This window comes from Thermobia domestica, chromosome 10 (genome assembly GCF_964235325.1).
Source record: "Thermobia domestica chromosome 10, izTheDome1.hap1.1, whole genome shotgun sequence".
NCBI classification, from domain to species: Eukaryota; Metazoa; Arthropoda; class Insecta; order Zygentoma; family Lepismatidae; genus Thermobia; species Thermobia domestica.
Window position 1 is genome coordinate 141,230,227 of NC_137463.1, and position 18,775 is coordinate 141,249,001.

Sequence of the window (18,775 nt, forward strand, 5' to 3'; positions counted from 1 at the left end):
ATCAGTAAGAAAAGTGAATAAAGATACGAATTATTTAAGCCCACTTTTGCTCTGACCCATTTATACATAAATAGTTACAAAAGATACTTCTGATTTCAATAAATGCCTCTCGCGGGGTTTGTATACCGCCTCCCCTCCCCCAAAAGCACGGCATTTCAATGTGTTTTATCAATAGTAAATATTATTAAAACGAAACAATATTTAGAATTTCTTTCATTGCAATTGCATAACAATAATAAACTATAAAAAATAACAAAAGAAACATTCATAAACTTATATATTTAAAAGAAGTTGCTTTTGTAGTATAATCTCTTTGAGTAATGAATGGAGAATTTAGGTCTGAGTATAATACGTATAATATACGGGAGTGAAACGTGATAACCCACAAATGTGTGTTCATCAAGATTTTACGAACACTTACACTTTACGAACAGTTTTCGGGTTTAGGTATAAACCAGCCAACCCTGCCTCTTGGCTATCGATATCCATTTAGCCACGGAGAACTCTATGCAGGCAGCACACTTTTTCTTCAGCTATATTGAGAAACTAACAAAACGGAATTGGTGGGTGCGCCGTTGACACTGAACGTATATTTCTTGTAGCTTAGTTACAGGCTGCATACTGAATTTCCCCTTGTTCAGGAATACTTTTAAGCCAGCAAAAGTTTTTTCTACTGTCTTAATTGAGTTATATTTGATGGAACTGTTTGATAAGTAGTGATAAATTCTCAGACATAAATCAAATTTTGCGAAGCTCTAGTGGAAAACGAAACAAACCGTTGTAAACATGTTAGACTGTTAAAACGATTTTTTTTTTTAAATCAAAGGGAATGGGCGTAAGAGTGTCACTTGGATGCGAACCTATAACGTTAAAAAATATATTCACATCATTCTCTGTTAGATAAATGGTTAGTGGGTTAGTGGTGTAAGGGACGTCTACGTGGATGGTTTTAGGTTCGAATTCCGATTTTTTTTAAAATTTTTTTTAGTCACACTCTTAGTGTTCTTTCATTCTAGAAGTTCAATTTTGAATTAAATACAGTCACAGCTAGTCATTTTCAAATATGAGATTTGTTATTATAGGATTTTCTTTAAACTTGCAATATTAAATCTTGTAACCGTAATTTAACTGATTTCCCTACGTCATATCATGATGAAGTTTTGCACAACGACAGTCAGGCAATAATACAGTATTCCATTGTTACTTGTAATATTTATATATCCTTAGAAAAATCGTATAGTGGACCGTACGATGCAACATGGACTCCTGAAGGAAATTAAAACGAACTTAGTATACGTATAAATTACCATCTGAAAAATATACTGTAGAGGGTAAGACACTGAAACCGTTCCTAGAAGGGGAAGGTGTGACATGTAAATGTAATAAATATTAAAGATATTAATGTGGAATTTATAGCCAAGAGATTAATAGTGGCACTCCAGACGAGCGCTCCGCACTTTTTTCGAGCTATGCATACAGGAAAAATAGTTTTAAAATTATATTTTTCCTTTCAAGTATGATCTGTTAAAGAAAACTTGTTTTTCGACTGTATTTTTAATTCTTTTCTACTTCTTAGTTATAATTACATATACTTTTTATTTAAATTTTATTCTATGCTATACATTTATTATTTACATTTTATGCCTTAAACATTTCAAGAGAGGCTTGTGACAATTCAAAGCAATAGGGACATACACAAGATGTAGGCCCTGGCGGTCCAGAACCCCCCTCCCCCAAACCACTGCGTTTCTGTAAATTTCACCTAATTTTAAAGATGATGTTAGACATTTTAGTACAGTATGTCCTCATATTGAATTTGAACCCCTCAAAAAGCTTTCGATCCCTGAAATAAGTTCCTGCTTACAGCCCTGCAAAGCAGTGACGATTTTATGGAGTGATCAGAGGGTAATGCCTCCCTGGAGCAAAGACAATTCCCCAGAAGTCATATCTCTTGATAGTTCCCGATGTGATACCGGTATTTGTGTATTACAACTTTTCACTCTCAATTTCTTGAAACTCCCTCCAAAGGAAATGTTTTGAAATCTTCACTGGTTCTGATCTCCACACCAATCGAGCCGACCTTGGACATATACCACATCTAGAACATCACTATTTATGTCAGTGACACCGGAAACTATGCATTCGACACAAATATAGGATGTTTTCGATTCTTTTTGCCTGAATCCCACTCTGATCTCCGAGCCAACCAAGGCTTAACTTGCAGCATCGGCTGTTTCTCAATTCCTCTTTGTGACCCCGAAAACTATGGATTCGACATTAATATCGTTCATATTTGACTACTTTTACATGTCATCTTCCGCCCCCTTCATAGGGATGGTGTCTGTCTGGCCCCCACAACTATGGAGAAATTGCAACCAACTTAAGTACACATATAAATTTCCATTTGAAAAACAACTGAGCGGATGCTTCTCTTCGGAGAGGAATTCGTTGACTACTTTTTCAATATCAACGTGGTGGCTTTCTTCGCTTTCAACGCTGAAACTGGTCAGAGACCAACTTCATCTGCAACATTGTGCTATGAATATAGATTTTAATGGCTTTTAGTTCACTGAATGCTGGCTTAGATGTTGCCCTCGTCACAGGAAATGTGAGATAGTTATAAAAGAGCAGGAGTCTAAACAAATTGGGAACACTACTAGCAATGACAGTTATCTAAGATTAAAAATTAGATAATTCATTCTAAGTTGAAATATCAATGAATCTTTTCCTTCATTACTGTTCGGAAACTTAAAGAGAGATTATAAATCTTTTGAGTAGAATTCACAGTCTATAGCTTGTTACATAACTTCTTTTTTATCTAAGGCTACAGTAGTGGGAAGTTTAGAAATTGAGGAAGTAGTGTGAAATTATATACAAACCTGCAGAGTGGAATTACGAAACTTAAATGGACAGTGTTTTGCCCATTTAAGTTTCCTCCTCCCGCATCGCGAAGTCGACGTGCTCATGATATGATGTTGAGAAATGAGTTAAATTAAGAATGCAAGAGTTGATATCAAAGTTGAATATTGTAAGCTAATGAAAACCATATAATAACGTCTCATCTTTCTCTCCCTTCATAATCATCTGATGCTCTAAAAGTTCTCCACCTTAATTCGACAACTGAATGACGTGTTCCTAGCAGTGCAGGAACTTTCCTTCTTCTGTTTCACAAAATCACAAATTTCGTCATAATATGGATGCTGTCCGATCATTTTTTTTCTCAAATTCTAAACTTGCATATGTAAATCATTCCTCTCTGTCTACATATTTGAATAGCTCTCTCTCAATGTCTACTATGAACGCACATGGCTTGAGATCAAACCTTCAACTCTTGAAACCAAATGTAAGAGCTCTAGCAATGTGCTATCGTAACTACAGGTTTGCTGCTACAAACAGCCTTATTGTAGATCTTGTTCGAAGGAGGGGGATTCTCCGCCAACATAAGAGTTTAACTTTTTATATAAGTGTATTACTATACATCTGATCAAACAATGTGTGTTATCAAACTCAAGGGAGGGGGGAATTACACTCTCATGTCCTGCCCAAATGACGGCCATGGAACATTTGCTTAAAATTACTTTAAAAAAAAAATCATTGAATTCCAGCCATTTCTGTCAGTAGTTTCTAGATCATTTTGGGAAACATAAAACCTGTTCCAAATTGTTTAAACTGATGAAGTCACTTGTGCCAAAGGAATGGGTATACAGTGCTGCTGGTCATGGGAAGGGACCATCCTATGGTGTAGGGAGTCTGTTGAAGCATCCCCCGAAGCTGAAGGGAACAAAGTAATCTTTCCACCCCAGTACCGCTGCTGCAATTTAGAATTTCGAGTATTTTACAAGAATGGTGAAATCATACACATTAACAGTTCTCATCCTGTTGTCCAAAGAGGAGGTTAAAGATCTTCGTCAGCAGAAAAGGGAAGAATGGTTCAGCTAAACTTTCCTGATAAAAGAATTCAGAAGTCACATGTCTGAACTTCTGATCAAAAAAAAAAAAAAAAAAAAAAATCAGACATGTGACTTCTGTGTATGATAAGAAGAGCCGCCCCAAAGATATTGTGATCGAAGCAAAGGAAGAGGTGGATGATAATGAAGGACCCAGTATATCGAAAAGTGAAGTAGTACTAGCAATCAAAGACATGCGAAGGAGAAAGGCCACTGGAGACGACGACATACCAATAGATTTGTTCAAGAGATTAGGAGACAACGCAATGAAAGCACTGACTTCACTTTTTAACAAGATCTACCTGAGTGGAGAATGGCCAAAGGACTTTGCTGATGTTACAATGATTGCATTGCCCACGAAAAAGCAAGCAAAGAAGTGCAGTTATCACAGAACCATTAGCCTGATTTCTCACACTGGAAAGATCATTGCACGCATACTGAACAGGCGGCTGGAAAGTAAGACAGTTGAGAGGTTAGAAGAAGATGAATTTGGATTCCGGAAAGGAAAAGGCACCAAAGATACTATTGGATTGATGAGAATTATATCAGAATTCCTGATGTAAAGAAAGAGTTGTGTCTGTGCTTCATCGACTGGCGAAACGCTTTCGACCGAGTCAATTGGACGAAACTTCTGAAAATACTTAATGAAATCAGAGTCGACTGGAGAGATCGATGACTCATTAAAAACCTGTACATAGGACAACGAGTGAAGTTCCGCTTGAATGAAGGAGAAACCAATAGTGTGGAGATTGGAAGAGGAGTCAGACAAGGATGTAGTTTGTCGCCCCAATTACTCACCATTTACAGTGAATGTTTAATGAAGGAAGCATTAATGGGAATCGGAGATTTCAAGATTGGACGACAGATCATTAACAAGATCAGGTATGCAAATGATACGGCTATAATAGCTAAAACCGAAGGAGGACTACAGAAGATGATTGACAAAATAGTTGACACTGGAAAACTATATGGAATGGAAATTAACATCGAAAAATCGAAAGTCATGAGAATATCCCGTGGAAACACTCCCTTACGGATCAGAGTAAAACAAGGAGAACTTGAGGTCGTCGATAATTTCAAGTATTTGGGAAGTATTTTGACCAGGGACACTTACTGCACCAAAGAGATGAGGTCAAAAATTGCCATAGCTAAAGAAGCATTCCACAAGAAAAGACCACTTTTAACTAGCAGGCTCAATATTGGACTTAACAAATTGTTGTTCAAGTGCTATATATTGAGCATTGGAATGTATGGTTCAGAGACTTGGACATTACGGAAGTTAGAGAAGAAATATGTAGAGACCTTCGAAATGCAGTGTTGGAGGAAGATGGAGAAGATAAAATGGACAGAGAGAGCAATGAACGAAGATGTTTTAAAACGGATAAGAGAGAAGGACACTTCTAGCCACCATCCTTCGTAGAAAGCCCAACTGGATTGGGCACATCTTGCAAAGAAATTGTCTTCTTCACAACGCCATAGAAGGAAAGATGGAAGGGAAGTGAGGAATAGGAAAAACACAGCTGATCGATGATTTGAAAGAGAGGAGAAAATATTGGGAGTTAAAAGAGGAAGCTGAAGATCGAGAAAAGTGGAAAAAACATTTCCAGGCCCAGATCTAAAATTGAGAAAAAAATCCTCATTAGTCCCAGGACCTGCCGAAAGGTAGAATACTTCCAGTGATGAGTGAACTTCCAGTGATGAGTGAACTTTACTTCCACGAACTTTAAAGAGCACGAAAGAAGAAATTTCATTTTTCTAACCAAGATCTCAGAAACAGCGAGTATATATTCAGATTCACAGCCTACAACGAGGAAGATATTTGTGCTCCATGTGTATGACTGTGATCGGTGGCTTGCAGAAGTTAGTGATAATTACTTATGAAATTGTCGTGAACTTAACGTTACCACACGAACAGATTGCTGGATATAGATTTCAACCTGCAAGACAGCACCACCACCAACGATTACTTCCAATTCGTGATATTTTCAAGATTGTGGGTGCCTCAGTTTTTATTTGTTCAACAGGAAGGTATCACTTAATATCAAAGGAAGATACTAATGCAGTTCAACACATTTTTAGTTCCTTGAATTGCATCTTTTAGTTCTAAGTAGAGTGCACAGAAATTGTATGCTTTGGAACACGTGTATGTTTATAAATTTTCAATTGTTTATAAATTCTATTCTACTCAAAAGTGGAAGTTCTGCTTTCTAGGAAATGTAGTGCTTGATGGTACTAATCAATAGTAGCAAGATCAAAATTTTCGGGGTTGGCATTTTTGATAATAATAATAATAAGAAGAAGAAGAAGAAGAAGAAGAAGAAGAATATATTAATATAATAATAATATATTATTATTATTATTATTGATTTTTAAAAAAATCAGAAAGCTACGGCAAGAGACTTGGACACACATTTTCAAACGGAGTATATAATCGTAGTAAATAAATTATTATCTTTCAAGTAAAACGTAAAAAGCAACATATCTTGAACCGTTCCAGAGACAGAACATTTTACTATTTTGGCAAAGTTCGCACGTGAGAAATGGCGCCCGAGTTGCTATCTTTGGTGAATTGTATCCCGGACCAGGATTTTTTTTTGGGGGGGGACAAAACAAAAAATTTGGGAGTTTTCTTCTCCCAAATTTTAACATCCGGTAAATTCAACAGTATCTGAAACTATCAAGACTATTTTTCCTTTGATATATGAATTGATCTGGACTGTACTAAAAATTTTATTCGGTCGTTTTACATTCGAATAAAGAATAAATGCCCATATTTTTCTTTCTTCATTTAATATTTCTCTTCGCATTACTAATTGATGAGTTCCTGATTATATGACAGAGCCGCCATTACGTAAGACTACAAATAAAACTGACTATATGACTGCTGCCACAGAGAAGCGAATTACACAAAATGGAGGGGGGGACGTATAAAATATAATTTTAAAAAATGCATAAAAAAATTAACGGACGTGCAGAAGTAATGAAAAAAGAGCTCTCTGAATGATAAATATTGAAATCTAAAATACTGAGTCTACGGTTATACAATCGTCTTCTCAAAATCAATTATTCAATCTTCCACAAATCATAACTTTTATTCTATACCTTGTCTTGTATACACATTCAACATGGACTATCAAATATTATTTACTTGATATATTTCCAATTACCAGTAACTAATATGTATATTTTAAATAATATCAATGTCTCTCTTCATAATGTAGTGCTTCTTTCATCCAAACATACTGTTATCTTAAAGAACGGCTACACAACGGCATATGTATAATTTCATGTAACTCTCCGCCCAGACTACATTCTAACAGTATACAGGGTGGGCCATTTTAATCTTTTCACAGAAGTATCTCAAAAACGGTTGAACCTAACAAAAACTCAAAAAAGAAATGACATGGAGCATATCGAATGGTGTTGTCTCCATGCTCCCCACAGCCGCTCTTGATGGAGGCCCAGGGCCCAACATTAAATTTTTAAATGCGAACACGGGTTGTGTGATACATCGTTCGATAGATCTTTAAAAACTAGAAAGACATATATATATATCTTATACAGAGACAGCGACATCTATCTCATATATATTACAGAGACATCTATCTCTTATAAAAACACATTTCAGATAATTTTGTTTCGAAGATTCAATTTGCAAAAGCTAAGGTTCTCACATGCCATTTCACCGTTCCTTCCCGCTTCACCCAATTACGGAGGGAGGTTGGAGCGATAATTTTCTAGGGATTAGGTTTCCTCGTTTGCATTATGGAATTTTTACTATGTTGGAACATTCTGGAGCCATGAAATGATGAAGACCCTCTGTGATTTCCTATTCGAATTATTGTTCTGTTCATTTACTTTTTACCGTTTTTCTATGCGCACTGGACGTTTTATCTGATACAGGTACCATGTTTTCGTGGTCATTTTGAGAACAGTGACCCATATGAACAATCTTTAGCCACAGTGCTTGCTCTTTAGTTTTTAAAGATTTCTTAAACGAGGTATCACTCGATCCATGTTCTCATTTAAAATTTTAAAGTTGGGACCTGGGACCCCATGAAGGGTGACCCTGGGAGCACAGCGACAATAACATTCAATGTGTTCCATTGCATTTCCTATTTGAGTTTCTGTTCGGTTCATTCGTCTCCAACAGGTTTCATATTGGTACTACCGGACGTTTTATCTGATACAGGCACAATGTCTAGGCGGTCATTTTGAATACGGTGACCGATATGATTTTTTTTTTGCCACAATGCTTTTTAGTCTTTAAAGATCTATCGAACGAGGTATCACTCGACCCGTGTTTCCATTTAAAATTTTTATGTTGGGCCCTGTGTCCCCATCAAGGGTGGTCCTGGGAAGCATGGCAGCAATACAATTCGATATGCTCCATGGTATTTCCTATTTGAGGTTTTTGTTTGGTTCATTTGTGTTCAATCGTTTTCATATCAGCAGTACTGGACGTTTTATCTGATACAGGTACAATGTCTAGGCGGCCATTTTGAATACGGTGACCGATATGAAAAATCTTTTGCCACAGCGCATTTTAGTTTTTAAAGATCTATCGAATGGGGTATCACTCGATCAATCTTTCTATTAAAATTTCAAAGTTGGGTAATGGGCCCCCATGAAGGGGGCCCTGGAAGGCACGGCAACAATACCATTCAATGTGCCCCATGACATTTCCTATTTGAGTTATTGTTCTGTTTCATTTATGTTCAACTGTTTTGGAGATATTTCTGTAGAAAGATTAAAATGGGCCACACTGTATATATATGAATAAAAGAGAACTACGAAAAGTTTGCTATTTGGATAACATACAAAGTAGTCTGTTAATCAAAAGGACGTTGAGAGTTCTTGAAACAGACCTAAGACTGGAAAAATTTAAGGAAATAGGTGAAAGTTACCAAATATGATTATAAGAAAAAAAGAAACAGAGCATTTGATTGTAGAATATTAAAGAGATACTGAACACACGGTAAACAGATTTGGCATGAAATATAGAAGGGGAGAAAGACTACACCTAACATGCAGACTAGGTTTCAACATAAATGGAAGAGAAATATAGAAAAATACAGAGTTACTAGAATTCTAGTGGCCAGCTAAACCTGATTGTAATAATAATTCCTAATGATATAGGTCATATCATTAAACAACTTCGAGACAGATAACACTTCTGAAGAGAGGACGCACAGTTACAATAATGACGCATGTATTTGAAGTTCCTATTCATAATCGAACACGTTGGCCCAACTTGTTGGGTTTAAGTAGCTTGCACAACATGTCTGGCAGTAAATGGACTCGTCTCCAACATGCACGACTGATTGTTTTGGGGGGCGGGATTGAGCGCTCGGCTTGACAGCTACTTCCAACTCGAACCCAACACCCAATATGTTGCGATGTAAATGGATGCTTTACCATTAAGCGGCTCGCCAGACATGGCCTCAGTTTGTCTCATTTTAAGTCGTGTGCAGTACTGTGTCTGTTGTGCACTTAGCAGAGTAAATTGTCATTTAAGAACAACAAAAAATGCTGCATTGTAGCTTTTCCATTCAATGCACGGAAAAAACTTTACCTCATTGATCATATTTTTAATAGGATGTTCTCGGTCACCTTTTCCTCTTACCCAGAATCTTGCCTTCGAAAACGCTTTTGAAAAGAGCATCATACCTAAGTAAGTATCCCATTAGAGTAATTCTATTTCTTTAATTAGTTGTCCTCCCTCACCTTCTTGTAGTACCTTCTTTGTCAATCCAACTAGCTCGTGTAGTTCTCCGTCTCCAAATTCACATTTCCGCTGCCTCGAATCGAGCGTTCTCTTGTTTTGCCAATGTCTAGGTCTCAACGCCCATGTCAAGACGCTCCACACAAAGGTTTTTCGAAATTTCTTCTTAGCGTGGATGTGCTTGTTCATAAAAAGGTTCCTTTTATTTTGAAAGGTGTTCTTGGCCAGTGCTATTCTTCGTTTGTTATTTGTAATAAATCTTTTTTCTTTTATATTATTACAGAGAAAGCAAAATTCCGCCACTTTCTCGACTCGATCTCTTACCTAACTTTGTTAGTTTTTCACCTACCTGCCTTTTCGTCTCCCTTTTGAACTTCTTTGTATTTATTTTTACTGTAAGCTTTACTATTTGGTGATTTAGTACCATGAGCACTTTATTTAGATCCTTTTCTGAGTATACCACTATAGTAATATCATCGGCAAATCTGATGCAGTGAATATGTATTCATTAATTTTGATCCCTTTCGACTTTTTTTCTTCATTTAGGTTATTATCCCCTCAACTAGCTTACAGTGGAATACCGATTATCCAAGTTTCGATTAACCGAGGTTTCGTGTTATCCGAGCTTAATCCAAACACACACACACACACACACATAAAAATAGAAAATAGTCTGGTTAAAACGATAAGCAGTCTGAGGCTTTTGTTTCAGCAACAAAGCAAAAATGGAGATGGAGTAAAGTAACGACCCCGCCCGACGCTTCCACATTTAAGCGAGCTAGCATTAATCGTTGCATGTCTTGAGGTTTAGTTTTCGCGCCAGTTACCAGAGGCATATTTTGTCTAACAACAGAGAAGTGTGAGAAGCAGTGGGTGTTTCTTCGGATTCTCGTGACATTTTGCAGAAATGGCTGGAAAAAGAAAACGTGTTGTTTTATCACCAAAGATAAGCTTACTGCTATTCAACGATTACATTGTGGTGAAACTATCAAGAAGCTGACAAGTGATTTAGGCGTTGGTGACTGGAGAAGGAATAGGGCGAAAATTTGAAAATGTGTACTTAACGTGCACATGTGACTGAAAACGAAAAACTCAAGAAAGAAAGAAAGAAAGAAAGAAAGAAAGAAAAAAAGACAATGAAGGGTGGCGATTACGAACAGACATCAGAAGAATGGTTTTAGAAGATGAGATGGAAGAGTAATCCCTTTTCGGGTCCGATGTTACAAGCTAAGCTTTTGAACTTCCTCAAGAGCTGCAACGACGAAGAAGAAATCACCGCAAGCACAGTTTGGCTCGATCGTTGGAAAAAAGCTGTATAATGTTCGAGAACTGAACATTGCAGAGGAGATTTTGTCAGTTGACGCAGGTGGAGTGAGTTCTTTTGTTAACAAATTGGACAATATCATACAATATCACACATACCTATGCCTTCAGCAAATTTATAATTGTGACGAAACAGGAATGCATTTTTCAATGTTGCCCAGAAAGACATTAGCATCAAAGCAAGAACAATCGGCTCCAGGCTATAAACGCAGCAAAGAAAATGTGACAGCTTTGGCATGTGCAAACAAATCTAGTGGTAATAAACTGAAGCTTTTACTGACAGGGAAAGCAAAAAAGATCCCTTAAAAACGTAAATGTCAAAAATCCTCTCAAGTACAGATACTTAAAAAGTGCGTGGATTAATTTAATACTTTTTTAAGTCATGGTTCCACGAAGAGTTTGTGCTAAATGTTAAAAAAAAAAAAAAAAATCTAATGAAAATAATCTGCCCACAAGGCGGTCTAAATTTTGAACAATGCTCCAAGTTATCCGATGAACGCTAGTTGGTAAATGGAGAAATCTGGGCTTTGTTTTACACCCACACGTAACATTATAATTCAACCTACGGATCAAGGGGTCTTACAGAACCTAAAACGAATTTACCGAAGCAGACTTTTGAAACACTTATAAATAACAAAGCAGTTGTCTAAAGTCTTATAGGGTTTATCTAAAATATGTCATTTACTGACTAGTCTTGGAACGATGTGAAAGAATCTACCATCCTGAAAAGCTAGAAACATGTTTCGCCCAATAAAGATAGCACAAGGATGACACAAACTTAAGAATCTTTAAATGATGTGGAATTAGATCCGTCAAACAGGTTACACAGGCAGAAACAAATAAAGGTGTTGGTAATTGGATGCGAGATTATGAACAGTATTAACTGTCTGATGAGGTCGTTGTAAATTTAGACACACAAGATAAAAGTTCGGATGACGATGACAATGACAATCATTTAAAGAATCATTCACAGATGTTTCTGCGCGATTGAGAAGGCACTGCTTTACGTCGAACTGCAAGACGACACGACACCAGCTGACACTGTGATGTTGTGACGCCTGTGCAATATAGCGGCAAAGAAACGATGTAGCTTAATAAAGCAGAAGATTATGAAAAACATTTTTTTAAATATGTATATGCTAAACAGTACCTTATTTACATTGTGTTTTACTTATGTACGTCTGTATGTACTGTACTGTATGGCAAATAAAAATAATAAATACAGTAATTATAAATAATCTAATAAAGACAAAAATCAATAAACAACAATAAATCCTGAACACAAATTTTCTACTTATCCATTCCGTGTTAACCGGGCTTTTTGCTTATCCGAGTTAGATCCAGTCCACATTAACTCGAATAATCGGGACTCTCCTGTATTAAAAAACTAAGTAAGTAAACAGAGGACATTCCTCTCACACCTCTTTTCATTTCTGCGTCTTTCTTGCTGCCATTAATATCTAATTCAGTACTTTGACTTCTGTATGTATTCAAAATGATTTGTCCGTCTGTCTAATCAAGTCCAGCTGCCCTCAGTATTAACTTCCGATCTACCATATCAAACGTTTTTTCTAGGTTAATAAAAACTATTTACGTTTTCCTGCTTCACCTTTTCTTTCCGTAATTTGACGTAGTACCTTTCCTCGTTCAATGATCGGAAAAACACAAAAGCTACAGTAATAAACCCACGTCCAAAGAAGGTTACATGATGCTGGTTGAAAAAGAAACTATTCCTGTATGTTATGAAAAGTTTATAGAAGCAAAAATAGAATCGCTCAGGACTTGCTTTCGAAGGGTATTGAAAAAAATAAATTCGAGACGAAAAGTGGTGAAGCTGAAACGTATGAACCGACTCTGATATTACGACTTAAATATGCAGGTTTCTTTTTTTCTTTTTATGTAAGCACTTCACACCATCATATATAGCTGTATCCGCTTCAAAATCTATTGCACAACTGACGTTGTATCAACAAGCTCTATCAGAAGTTCGATAGCGTACGGGGCACATTCAACATATTTGGTTAGGGAGTAAGTTAGATACAGGTTAGCCAACATGTTCGACTGTGGATGGGGGTAAGTGAGAATGCAATGAAGCCTAAATAAATACACATACGAGGTCATTGTATTGAAAATTTACAGATAAAATCTGGTAATTCACAAAAGAAGAGAAGTGGTTACAGGACTAACTTAGTAGGCGAACAAACAAGTCATTTGTGAACATAGAAACAGCGTTAAAATTGCGGTTAGTTATTATGCAATTGTCACGCTAAGCTAACTTGTAGTATCACAAACTAGCAGCCTGGTGCATTTCCGCACATGTCTTTCTTTAAATATGCCTTATTCACTGTGACTGATGAGGCCACTTCCTGGGAACTTCTGTGCTGTCCCTTCAGCTTTGCCGTGGTCTGAACCGCAAGATATCCAATATTAGCTCGTAATACCTACCTAACAGGTTGGCGCGTGTTTTTCTCACGAGTAGTCGTTTCCATGTCACACAACTTTGCAGGCACATTATTCATGGCATATATTTCCAGTCATATTATAAATCTATAACCACATGGTGGGCGGTGGTCAAGAAAATAAGAGTCTAGGCGGCATTAAGAGAAAAACTGCAAGCGAATTAGAGTTTTTGAATTGCTTGGAGTGGTGTCCTTTGACACTTTACCTATTCGATGTGAAGTATCGCCATGAATCAATAAGAGAATGCAGATGGAATCAGGATACTACTTTCATGATGAAATGTTATACATATCATCCCACCCAGTACTCGCAATCTGTACGGCAGTGCTCATACTAAGATTCTTCTTTCATTTGTAGTAACAAACTTTAAAGGCCTGTGGTGGCTCCGTGGTAGAGCGATCACCTCTGGAGCAAGAAGTCTATGCTTCGATCCCAGCTCTTGCCAAGCACGCTTTGTGGTACACAAATACCGTATGCGTGGGTTTTCTCGGAGCTGCCAAGTTTCCTCCCACTACCACTTCACCAGTGCTGGCCAAGTTTCGACATACCAGATTTTGTCAATTTTACACGTATAATTCAATAGTCTGCAAGGAAAGACTTGTTTCTAAAGAACAAATTTCTGCTGGTAGCAGAATTAAATAATACGTAACACAGCTGTATTTTATGTTTACAAATGTAAAATCATCACAAGTGCGTTACAATGGTTAAAATAACTGAGTGCATATGAAAAATAATTGTATCAAATATTTTTTGTGCTGGAATATTTCTACAGTGTACAAATGCTGTAATTTATGTTTACAAGTGTAGCGCTACTAGCTTGGACCACAAGAAGTGCTACAAAAACCCATCATTATGTTCTCACTCATTTTACTTACGCGCATACGTATCATCACTGACGCGTCTGCTCCTTTAAGAACTACCTGCGAACCCATCAGTTTCACCATTCTCTGACCCGGTTAGATAGCATTCGTGCTTCTTAGTGGCAACCTAGCACAAGTTGGTTTGTCTTTTGTGCTGTAATGTTCATGATATATGTATGGACGCAGTATTTATGCACAAATCATAAAAGAGTTTTAACTTCTGAATAATTATATCGGCAAGGTTCTAGACTTGCAATAAAAAAAGTACCGGTAATCAATCTGGCTACTAACCCACCTTCATTTGCGAACGCTCGCTCGGGATTAGGCCAATGTGAATTGACTACTGAGATTTCATAAAGAAAGGAACCAACCCGTCTACTAACCCATCTTCACCTATGTGTGCGAACCAAATTCTAGAACCTTCGCATTTTTTCTGGTGGCCCCCTTAAATTTTATCTATGCTATGTCGAATATTGTCGTGTCGCTCAGAGCAATATCTTTGGCTTAAGTTTAGAATCGCCCCTCCAGGCAATTAAAACATTAAATAGTGTTACGTTAGGTTAGTTTAAGATAGGTCAGACTAGTTTAGGTTGTTTGGCTAGTGTAAGTTAGGTTAGATTACCCGGTAAGTCTTTAGTTAGACTAGAACAGTGACTGAAACCGGTTCTCATAAAAGTTTAATAGATTATCTTCATTATTCTTATATAATTCTGTAAAACTCAATGCGGAAATATCACATTCAACGCACCGTTTCGCCATCCTATATGACTACCATGCTACTGAATCACCGAAACCTTCCGCGCGTTGCAAATAGTATCCCACTTCTACATATCTTTTTCCATATAAAACATAACTTTACTGCCAAACTTACACACCTAAACATCACAGCAGAACCCAATATCATTATCTCTTCCCTCATTTCTCATGTAAATTTGTCTACTTTTTACAAAGAACGGAGGGGCAACTCTAAACTTAACCCATATCTTTTGGAGGAAAATTAGAAAATTAGTGAAAAAATTATTTTACAATAATTACTTCGGGTAGTGTACCTAAACTTGACCTGCACAACTTTTGATAGCATAAAGTACACTTGCACGTGTATGTACATATTATGTTCACTATCTCCTGGGATAGAGTACACATGAAACTGCATCAGTTCCCGAAGGAGCAGGACGCTCATACTTTTAGGGATTATTCATTGAGTATGTACGAACTTACAAAGCGACTTTTATTTATTTATCGACTGATACGAAAAGAAAAAAAAACGTACCTGTACTTTATATCTGCATGTGTAGTGCCCTTGTACTTTATCTATGACTATGTGTGTGTGGGGGGGAATTTAACTCATATCGCATGTCTTGTGCATATGGATGCTTCTTACTATTGCACTACGTACAAAATTTATGGTATTTCATGTAGAAGTGGTAATAGAACACAGAAGAATCGCAGATCAGGGGGTTCTCATGTATACTATTACCGCTTCCTGAAATGAAAATTTATAACAAGCGAATAAGAAATATGTAGCCTGAGTAAGAACCGCTTTGAACGTTAGTCTTTCGTACATAACAAGTTATTCTAAGCTTTCGGCTCGCTATACGCTAGCGGCACCTATATTCGCAGCAGGCAAGTAGCGCACGCAGCGACGTTAATCACTAGGAATTTGCGTCGCACATAGACTAATTCGTTCTTCTATTATGGGCTAATAACAATAAATTCATCCGTAAATTTTCCAGATGTTCCTACATGAACTGCACCTTCATTTCTTGACCATAATGATTACTACACTTCTACGAGGTAAACTACATTCGTAAAAATTTAATAAGCATATCCAAAATAAATATCACTTATATACACGATTTTCCTAACTACTTCGCTATTAACTTGATTGGGGCTGGCTGCTTTCGAAGCATATACATCCATCTCTTACCAGTAAGAATTTATTTAACTGGAAATGGTGACTGTCATTTTAAATTTGTTTGTAGTTCAGTCCCATTCTAAAATCGGTCTGACGCTACTTTGCCGAAAAGAAAAATAAAATACTTAGAAAGCATCTTCTTAAAACATGGATACAAATAAGAAAAATAGACTCTGAGATGCATGAGGATTACAGACATATCGTGTAGAAAAAAAAAATGACAAAGGGACAATTTCACAGTACTTAAAGCCAATAATAGAAGTCAAACTCAAGGAAACAATTGTAAACAGCTGATCTCCGCTTCAACCTCTAAGGTACTGCTAATCTCAATGTCTCACCTCCATTTAAAATCTTCCGGCCTCTTCTATGCGCTTATAGAAAACAAAACTTTCGTAAGGTTGTGTTGAAATTATTTAAAAAAAAAGAGAGAGAAAAGAAAAAAAGTATTCAATATTTTACATTGTCTATCTCATTTCTGTGTCGTTGGTTCCGTTTAGATTTAACTCCATATATAATTCTGGAAACGAACATAGCGTACACAAGCTTTCTCGGGACTGTCCCGTTTCCGACCGCATTCTCATTCCACCAATTCTTTCATAAATCACTAGTTTCCTTTAGTGTAAAGGAAACAATTTCAGGCGTAAAGATTTAATTTAATTCTCAATCACGTATTCAGTCATTTGCACGTTTCAATGTATAACTGCACATGACAGTACAACTGTTGTCACGCAACTGGATCAAAATAACGCAATACTATTGAGATTGGGTAGTTTCATGCAAAATGCATTCTAAGAACCTACATTCTTAAGATTAAAGAAAAAAAAAACATATGAACGACAGCAAACAGAAATAAAAATATATAGTTGTATGTGTATTGTCATTTTCTACACACTAGATTTAAATAAAGGGCATGACTAGATCCAGAACTCACATAAAAACACGGGGATATATGCTATACATCCTAAGCCAGATGTTCTGGGCAGTTCTGCTCAGTACTTCTCAGTTGTTACGGACATGCACTACTTTCTGCTTCGATCCGGGCACAACTACACTATAATCACCTACTCGAACCGAAACCAGACGTGACTGCTTCATGCTGAACTACAAAGCTGTACGTCAATACAGCGGAGGGTGCTATAGGGAAGAGTGCTGTCAACTAAACAAAGCTACTAATAATCAGGGTTGATATGTTAAAAACAAAAGGCCTTAGGCCGCGCCTCCATTGCATCCGAATGCGATTGTGAACACGAATGCGAATGCGAACTGCGAATTCATGTGCTCTACTACATCCGAAGTTTTGTGAATGCGAATCAAGTTGCAATGTCTCTTTCAAACCTTCAATGTGTAATATTTTTGCTTGCAAATTCATATCTTAAAGTTTTCAGAGCAATATAATAATAATAATAATAATAATAATAATAATAATAATAATAATAATAATAATAATAATAATAATAATAATAATAATAATAATAATATATTAATTTCCTTTATGTGCAAAATAGAGTGAATGTCGCTTATGCTTCTGTGGTAACCGCTATTTTCACTTTAAAATAAATTAACTAAATAAAATTTGAGTTTGCAAAATCAACCAACTTTCTAAGAAAATTTTCTCCATGAGTAAAAAACTCGTTTTTGCTATTTCAAACATATTAGTCAATAATTACATGTATTCGTAAAATCATTATTTGAGGAACAAAGAGGAAATATAAATTGAATAAAAAGTTGCGGTTCGTGTATTAATTAAATCTTCATATTTTAAAGAGAAAACAAAGAAAATTATACATATCTTCCAATCCAAGTTCTTTACTTACATCTGCCCATAATTTGTTCACGACGTCTCGTTTGTGGTAATCTGGATGAGCTTGGATCCACAATGGAGCTTTATCAAAAACACAATTTATTAAAACATTAACATCTATTTCCATTTTTATTTTCATTTTTATCTCCGCACCTCGCAACGTCGTCTACTTTCACGCAAAACGAACTTTCTTCTCTCACGTAGCGCTCAATTTCTCTGCAGATGACTCTCCATTCGCACGAATTCGGACGAACAATCCCAGTATGTTGGGATCGTTCGCATTCGCATCTTTTCGTCGGTTTTCGCAATACGCAGGTCGGAACTAGTCGAGGCACTCCAATTTATTTACACGTGCTGGGAAATTCGCAATTGCATTCGGAAGCAATGGAGGCTCGAACCAAAAATCGTTAAAAGTTAGACTGCGTCGGCCAAACATGTTCAAACCTGCTCGGCTCGGGTTCTCAACGGCTCTAGCGGCTCGGCTCACAGCTCATTCACTATCGAACCGAGCCGGCTCGAGCCGATGGCTCACCCGAGCCGAGTCGGTGCCTCATCTCAACCAAGCCGGCTCGAGCTGCTCCTCAGTTGAACCGAACTGAGCCAGTTAACATCCCTACCTGGGTTGGGCTTCTGCTTCGACTCAAAAGTTAGATCGTGCAGGTCTCAGCCTTGGTGGTAAGGACTACAGTATATACCGGTGTTTACATTGGTGCTCACATTTGAGGCTGTCTCGTTATAAAAATC

General features: G+C 36.9%; 1 protein-coding gene across 1 annotated transcript in view; it reads right to left on the bottom strand.

Moving 5' to 3' along the window:
• The window catches only part of Men-b (NADP-dependent malic enzyme b, mitochondrial), a 1,138,140-nt gene extending 1,120,822 nt beyond the window's left edge, over window positions 1–17,318 (bottom strand). The window contains exon 1 of the mRNA XM_081728617.1: window positions 17,162–17,318. Coding sequence (XP_081584743.1) covers window positions 17,162–17,190 — 29 coding nt within the window. The 5' untranslated portion in view covers window positions 17,191–17,318. The remainder of the gene's footprint in view (window positions 1–17,161) is intronic.
• Window positions 17,319–18,775: the final 1,457 nt, after the last annotated feature.